General features: G+C 28.9%; 3 protein-coding genes across 3 annotated transcripts in view; 1 reads left to right on the top strand and 2 right to left on the bottom strand.

Annotated features, from left to right (window-relative positions):
* The window catches only part of LOAG_16971 (hypothetical protein), a gene marked incomplete at both ends in the record, with an annotated part of 4,214 nt that extends 2,750 nt beyond the window's left edge, over window positions 1-1,464 (top strand). Inside the window, 2 exons of the mRNA XM_020449625.1 lie at window positions 802-906; window positions 1,342-1,464. Of these exons, the coding sequence (XP_020306802.1) occupies window positions 802-906; window positions 1,342-1,464 (228 nt within the window). The remainder of the gene's footprint in view (window positions 1-801; window positions 907-1,341) is intronic.
* A 1,719-nt stretch (window positions 1,465-3,183) lies between these two features.
* Window positions 3,184-5,145, bottom strand: LOAG_10199 (hypothetical protein). Its single transcript, XM_003145727.2, has 4 exons — window positions 4,967-5,145; window positions 4,391-4,608; window positions 3,909-4,060; window positions 3,184-3,322 (listed from the first exon to the last, which is right to left on the bottom strand). Exons 1-4 carry the CDS (start codon window positions 5,120-5,122, stop codon window positions 3,282-3,284), a joined length of 567 nt encoding a protein of 188 aa, XP_003145775.2. The 5' UTR covers window positions 5,123-5,145; the 3' UTR covers window positions 3,184-3,281.
* Window positions 5,146-6,614: 1,469 nt separating this feature from the next.
* On the bottom strand, window positions 6,615-7,984 carry LOAG_10198 (hypothetical protein; the record flags this gene model as incomplete). Its single annotated transcript, XM_003145726.1, is given in 4 exon segments — window positions 6,615-6,698; window positions 7,147-7,287; window positions 7,852-7,960; window positions 7,977-7,984. The coding sequence occupies 4 exon segments, from the start codon at window positions 7,982-7,984 to the stop codon at window positions 6,615-6,617; spliced, it is 342 nt and encodes a 113-aa protein (XP_003145774.1).
* Window positions 7,985-8,196: the final 212 nt, after the last annotated feature.

The raw sequence follows: 8,196 nt of genomic DNA, 5'->3' as shown, positions 1-8,196 counted from the left end.
AAAAATAACTTTTGGTATCTTTCCATACATATATATATATATATAGATAGATAGATTGGAGAGGAGTTTGTAAGCTCCATTAGGGTTATCATGGAGGTATGGCTAGCCTTTGGCATTGTACATTGTGTAGGTACAATGATATCTTTGTGTTATGTAGTCTCTGTGTTAACCTATATCCTCTTCATCGCTTTAATTTTACTTGCAAGATTTCGTCATACTGCCTATTAGATATCGTGGCAATTTTATTTGAACATAGTTTTAATTTCGGTAATTCGATAATCAGTGGTATTTATCAATCTATAAGAACACCTGACTAACTAATTAATTCAATGGATGCGGAAGCCATTGATCTTTATTCAGATATTAATTTAATAAATATCTGACTTTTTTCAAAGTTCTTCGTTCTTCTGCTACTTATGGTTTTCTTTCATTTTCTTGTTAGCAGTGAATTTTATACATTCAGACCGTTCGGCGGATTTCTAGTACAACGAATCCCCTAATGATACCGATGACTCCGGATGGCTAGCTTCATTTTTATCTACTTGTTCTTAAAGTAGAAAAGTAACTCATAGTAATTTCCATACAAAGTACTTCACCTGATTTACAGAACCATGGTTCTTGGCTTTTAATGAGTTTTACCAGTTTAAAATGAAATACTTCTTTTTCTATGCTTAGTTAAAACCTTAAGATATCAATTCAGTCACCGTTTATGCGACTAAACAGTTACTAGTCTTGTAAACAGGGGTGTTCAGTTTGGATTTCCTGTCATAATATCATCGATTAATTAATGTCACTTTACAGGTTGTCGAATTTGGGTATGCATTTTTTGCGAATCGCAGGCTTATAACTGTCTTCTCAGCTGCACGATATCATGAGGATCTCTGTAATTTTGCTGCTGTTGTCGTTGTTAGTTAATTAAAATTATTTTCCTTTATCAGTTAGATATTTTCGTCAAAATGGGAACTGTTTTTAATTTCATAACCAATGTAATTTTTATTTTAATTCAGGTTTAATTGTCATTTTCTCTTATATTTGTTTTGTTTCATTAATGTTAAGCATTTTTAAACAATCAATTATTGTAGGGATTAATGAAATATTTTCAGTGTGATGTAAATTTTAATTGAATTCAAGTACAATTATAATTCATGGTAAATCAGTTTATTCTGAAATACGAATCGTAAACCTGAAATATGATCCGCAAATAAATGATGTAAATAGAGTAAATATGCATAACAACGCAGATATTGACATCGTTACCAAAAGGATACCTTTTGAAGAAGTGAAAAAAAGCTGGGACATTTGTGAAAGCAAGCACAAAAGGTATTATTCATGGTTTTTCAGGTAGATAGCCATCTCGAATTATCATTCCTACAACTTAAGCCAAGCGAATATGAGCAGCAACGGAAGGAAAAGCTTGTACCGACAGCAGACGTTGAAGATGATCTAGAGGATGATAAGATTTGAATAAATATAAAAATATAGATCACAACAGTTATTTTGAATTAATTAAATTAACTAGTAATGGAGCCAGTTGAACCACACTGATGTGATTTGTCATTTTCAAAACATAATTAGTCAGTAAATTAAAATATTCATACCCGAACTTCTTGTTTTCACAGAAAATTCAGCTCAAATAATTAAATATTTGAAATGTATGCATTTCTATATACTTTAATATATAAAATGTAGTACGGTAATATTTAAATAGTGATGGAATGTAGTCGAAACATTAGCCTTAGATATATTAAGCAAGAGATTGTCTCATGCCACCTGATGAGGATTTGATTGATCAGTAAATGGATCAGCTGAAAGATCGTTATTACATCATTGCGCAGTGCTACTAATGTTATCCAACTATATGCAATAGTTATGCTATCATCAATAAGGCAATGATTAATTGGTAGGTTTAAATGATCTCAATCATCCGTTTACTAGCTGATAAATATGTAGGAACAGGGGAAAATATTTACTTCAGAATCGAATTTTTACATCAATTTTTTGTGTGACGTAAAAATGTGTCACATCACTTTCGAGCGATTCTTGTGTTGGTCTAAAAAAATTAAACATACAAAAATGTTCCACCAAAAAAAGATGACTCGAAGTTCCAAAAGGATCAGTTACTTTACTTGATAATTGAGAGAAGAAAGAGTATAACAAAATAGAAATCTGCTAATTCAAATCCAATTAAATAGGCCTAGAATATTGCAACGAATCATAAAGACGATCTTTTTTTCTTTTTTTTTTTAATTTCACGGAAAGAAATTTCAAAAGGAATGCTACAGTTTCTCATCCATCATTACAATTATCAAATAATCTAAGTTTTATGATTCTTTCAAAGCATACAGTATTAGAAATGCTTAGTTTTGAAGGGAATTCCAAAATTTCATTAGCAAGCTGAAATAAGTGGCGTACTTCCACTTCTGGTAATTTCATTGTCGATTCGAATAAAACATAAAAATATGCTGCTTGCAAAATTTAATAAAACCATTCGTCCCAAAAAAAGAAAAATCCGCTTTCGTTTTCGTTTTATTTTTTTTTCTCCACCTTTTCCAAAACGAATAAAGAAATTTCATTGGAATTTCATACTTTCTCCGAAAATACAAAATAAATGTCCCGAAAATTTTCGTAATAATTGGATTGTTTGGGAAGGAATTTATTTACAATTTTTTTCCTTTTTTTTCTCACCGTTTTGGATATGATAAGCAAACTTTTACGCTGCAATAATTTTAGAAATGCAAATTAAGAATTAGCCCAGAAAAATTGACGTACATAATAGATATGAGGTTCATTCTTTCATTTTCAAAAATAAAGACTTATTTTTGAGAGGGAGACTTAAGGCTAGCGCTTGAATAGATTTGTTCTTGGTTACTAAAAGTAATCAAAGTAGCCAACTTTTTCATTCTTAAATATCCCGCAATATAATGAATGTTTTTTATGGTACTTATAGCAACGAACATAGCTATTTCTTTTATAGAAACAGCTAATTTCAATTAAAAGAGAGACAGCGGAACAAAAAGTGGAATTTTCCTTAAACAATGCTGCAACTACCAATCCTTAAAATGTGGGAAAAAAAGCTAAAAGGGTTTACTTTTTTCCAAGTGGCTTTTTCCTTTTTGCTTTTTTTTCCGGGAAAATTTGTTGCATAATGTGAAAAATTCGAAAAAAATTTACAAATTTGCTCAGAAAAAGGAAAAATTATAGTACACAAAGAAAGTAATTAGACGTGAAGTGAACAACTATACTGAATACTGAAGGAGAAGTTCAAAACTGACTAATTGATCCTATTTTCCTTTCTCTGATGGTTCGGAATGTGTTGCGCCACCTGAAAAATTAATTTATATTTTCGGCATTGATTGATATTATTCCTGAAAAGATTCGTCATTTAGTAGTTTTATTTAATTTAATATTCAAGAACTTGAACATTGACAATTTCAAGTCATAATTATTGATCACGTTCTCCTTATCTTATCATGCAAATATTGAACATTTCGATACTATCACAAAGTAGAACTGATAGTGTTGAAAGAACAGTCGTTAAAGGAATGGCCGTTGGAAGCACTGTTGAAGACAGTGTTTTTGAGAATTTAATGTAAGTCACGAAATTATTAATTGTTGCTTATTGCTTGGCCATAAAGCGATAAAAAAAAGTTGAATGATTGTTTGGCAAAATGATCGATGTGAAAGGATGTAATCTCGAGCAATTAATTATTATTTCAGGAAGAATGATATATTTGATAAATGGAAAATTCCATTTACTCCTTTCTATCATTATAACTCATTCAATTTTGATAAGAAAAAAGGAAAAATTTGAAGGATTTCCAAACTTTAAGACTATTTAAATAGAAAATATCATAAGTAACTGTAATTAAATTCACTTCATTGAACATGAAATGATAGATAAACCTTACCCCAGAGCATAACATTCAGTGTATCGCCAAAAATATACAGAAGCCATAAAAAGATGAAGGATATGAAGAACATCATGATAAATGATATTACTGATAAATATTGCATGAATGGATAAAGCCAGTAACCATCAAAATAGCGTACTCCAAAGATGCTGAAAGAATTGAGAATTAATACAAGATTTGAAGTCATGACACAGACTTTTTTTTGTAATCAAAAAAAAAAATGATATAAGTGGAAAGTTAAAAAGTTAGAGATAACCTAAAGTTAGAGATAACCTTTGACAAGCTTCCTAAAACAATTATGTGTTTAGTTATCGTCATTAAGAAGCATAATTTTAAGCAGTAATTCCCTAACCTATATGATAAAATTGTTAGGATATACTTTTAATTTTATCATGAAATTTGACTCTTTGAGATGGTTCTATTTAATGGAAGAAATTTAAAAGTTACTTTTGTAGAAGTTAAAAAAAAAAGAAACTTACACACAGAAGTAGAACACAACTAGCGCACCAATGATAATGGTACCATTCTTTCGTGAAGGTGCTCGATGACAAGTTAAAAGTGTATCAACCAGAATGAACGGTAATGGTGCCGTATGGGTAATATGATTCAGGAACGGTGGAATTAACTCTTCGATCCATTTTGGCATTACTAATGTTGGCTCCAAAGTATATAAAGACCAAAAAACTAAACAGGTCGTCTGAAAAATTCACATTTTCTTTTAATCAGAAATTCAATAAAATTATTTTTTTTGAATAGGATACTTCTATATTTTCAATATTTTTGCTCAGTTTATTTCGAATTAATCAAATATTAAAGTTCATCGACCTGAATATTATTGAAGATAATAACAAATAACTTTGGATGGTACCCAATCAGTCCTTTTTTTTTCCGTCTAATACGGTTCTTCCGCAATTTCAATGCTTATTGATAAGTAGAATGAGCGGAAAGGAAGAATAATGAGATGGGAATGGAAGTTTTGAATATATGACAACAATGGCTTTGTTTAATTTCATTTGACATTCGAAATTTATTAAAAATTAATCGAATAAACGTACAGCACCAACAGGTAAAACGCTAGTGAAGTACATGAAATCGGAAATTTGATGAAGTTTTGAATTTCGCCAATAACTTGGTGTCGTTGGATGTTTTTTATGTGGCCCACGATCGGTTGTTTCACATAATGTATCCATCAGTGCACATATGAAACACATCGCATAATATATTGTTTGTAAAACCTGAAATTTTAATTTAATTGAAATAAACATCAAATGAAATCATTCATAATATCATACATGCTTCTGAGAGTTAGTTTGGCGTAGTGAATATAACAAAGATAGAAATTAATGCTGAGGATAATTGGAAAAAGGATGTAAATAATAATTAAAATATTAAATAACGGAAATTCCGGATTCATGGGAGTTCCTCAAAACCGGAATGAATAACATACAATCTAATGAATCTGGAACATTATGATGAATAATTTTGGATGACAAGTTTTACTGATGATCTAATAAATCCTTTTTTTTGAAATTTTGATATTTAATATATTTTTACCGATGATCTAATAAGTTACTTTTTGAAATTTTGATAATATATTTATTGCTGGACGTAATTTTACGTTAGAAATTTTATAAAACTATAAAATTTGTTTCATTCTACAAAAATTTCTTAAAATTTTATTAGCATCAGAGCCAAAGATCATCAAACAAAGCGAAACATTCACTCTCTAAAAAATACAATTCCAATTAATAATCCAATTAATTTGATTTGTTTTATATTTACAAAACTTTGAAGGTTTGAAAGAAATATGTCTTAAAATTCCTCATTTGGAGAAGCGAAAAAAGTGCGCCTATTAGTTTGGAAGGAAAAATTTAGTATGGAAACTTTACTGATAATAAATTTGTTTATTTCATATTTCCTTTTAATATTTTTATTCATACTAAATTTATTCCTTCCAAGTAAATAGACACTTTTTCAAATATTTCACAATACTAAAAAGAAAATGAAATAAAGTATCATTTCGACTCTTTCTCTAGAGAAGAATTAAAGTTGAGTGAATGCTCTAAAGTCAGATATTTTACGCAACAAAAAAGATTTAAGTGTAACACATGATACTGGTTGCTTATACATGTAAAAAGATTTAAATGTGACACGTGATACTGGCTGCTTATACACGTAATACGTGGTGATTTGCGATATTCATGAGGATACTGAAGTTTGAGTTTCTTAATTTTTTTTTTAGTTTGATTAATTATTTCTGTCCCCATCAAAATAAACTTTTTAACTGAGATTTTGTGAAATATTTGGAGAGAAAAAAATTTTAATTAGGGACTCCCTAATTAGAGATTTTTCTTTTCAATTAGAGATTTCCTTCTTTTTTATCTCTCTCTCGTTATTTCGACTGGCTTATTGAGCTTATTTGGACACTGGATACTGTCGCATTACGACCGATTTATTGAGTTTATTTGGATATTGAATACTGTCGCATTACGGAACAAACTAGAAACAGATAATACCATTCTATGACCTTTGAAACGTCACATATCGTTTTATTTGAGCAATAAATCAGTCGAATTAAAAATAATAAGGAGGAGAAAAATTTGTTTTTCTTTTCGTTCACTTGCCCATTTTTGTTTGTTTTTGTTTACTTTGTTCACTTTTATTTAAATTTATGACATATTTGAGTTTAGGTCTTCTTCTCTGCTAAAGTCTTTTAGTATTGCTGCATAACTTTTTCAAAAATTTTTCCCACTCTTTGTTCAAAAATGAGAAGAATTTGTAAAACTCCTGAAATTCAAAAAATTTTACAATCATTGCCTCTTTTTCAATTCAATATAAATTGTTCGAAATTCCTAATTAGACGAATAATTAAAGAGATTGTACATGGCGAATCACTGAAATAGGAAAGTATTAATAGGAAAGTAGTGGAAAAATTCTATTTTGAATAAAGCCTGATGAATTTGAATTGTGGTATGAAAGTTAAATTGAAATATTACTTGATATAAATTTAATGACAACTAAACTTTTCTTGATAATACAATTTTTTCGTAATTTCATGTTTTTAACAAAGGAAGAAAAATCATTACAATCGCTCAATTTCTAAATATTTCCTAAAAGGTGTACCTAATCTGGTTTTTTCTTCTAATGTTGAAGTTAATTTCATTGTGAATCAACTTTCACTTTCGGTTTTTTTCATTTAATTTGAAATTTTTGTGGAAATGAAATGAGAACTAACCAAATTGCTCATTGTTAGCATAACAAGTTTGTAAATCCACCAGGTATGTCCAACCCGTGGCATATAAAGGATATCATAACCAAGCGCATACAAGAAGACACCAGCCATAATGCCATATATTGTCACACGAAAAACACCCATCTAAGAATGATTAATTTGATTAAAACAAGAAAAATAAATGAAAAATAAAAAATGATATTATCAAAATGTCAACTACATAAAATGATAACACAAGATATAGTCATTATTACAAATAAATGATAGGAGGATGATTGATAAGAGAGTTGAAATAATTTCAAAATTTTTTCACTAAATTAGTTTTAAATGCAACAAATATGGTTTCAAAAGTATCTTAGGACTATCAAATCAACGAACATGAAAACAAAATTTCGATAAAAAAGTTGCGTCGCTGATTATTTAAACAAATGGAATAAGCCGGGAAGGAATTCGGTTACTTACTACAAATATTTTAATATCAATCACTGATATTTCTCGTAGTAAATTCAATAAAATTTGCTATCTCTTGCTAAATATTATCGCTTTAACAACGAAATGTTTTCAAATTTTCACGTATATCATACATATTATATCATATCAAATATATAGAAGCAATTCTGCATATATCACAAAGTTACACTTATAGGTTGCTAGCTAAGTGAGATGAGATATCAGTATGTTATATGAGATATCATATCATATTATTACCGCAATATTAATTATATTTGCTGATAACAACGAGGTAACAACGCATTTTTGAGCTTTTAGGTAGCAAATCACGAGCAGATTGGATGAAAGAGTGATATGATATTTGATTCTTAAGCACTACTTACCCAATCATTTCTTAAATTTATGAAAGTTTTAGATAATAAATTTGAAAAAAAATTGGCTATTTTTCAACATTATTTATTCACTTTTTTTCTCAAATATTATTTGCTGAGATTTCCACTCTTTTAAAAATAAAATATGTTGTTTAATCAATGCTTAAATAAAAGAAAAAAGAAAGAATAGGAAAGGCAGCATTTGTAATTAAGTAATATTTCGGGGAAATTA

The sequence above is a fragment of the Loa loa genome (assembly GCF_000183805.2).
Source record: "Loa loa unplaced genomic scaffold supercont3.32, whole genome shotgun sequence".
Taxonomy (NCBI): domain Eukaryota; kingdom Metazoa; phylum Nematoda; class Chromadorea; order Rhabditida; family Onchocercidae; genus Loa; species Loa loa.
Note: the sequence above shows the minus strand (reverse complement) of the source record. Positions and strands in the feature narration are given on the sequence as shown.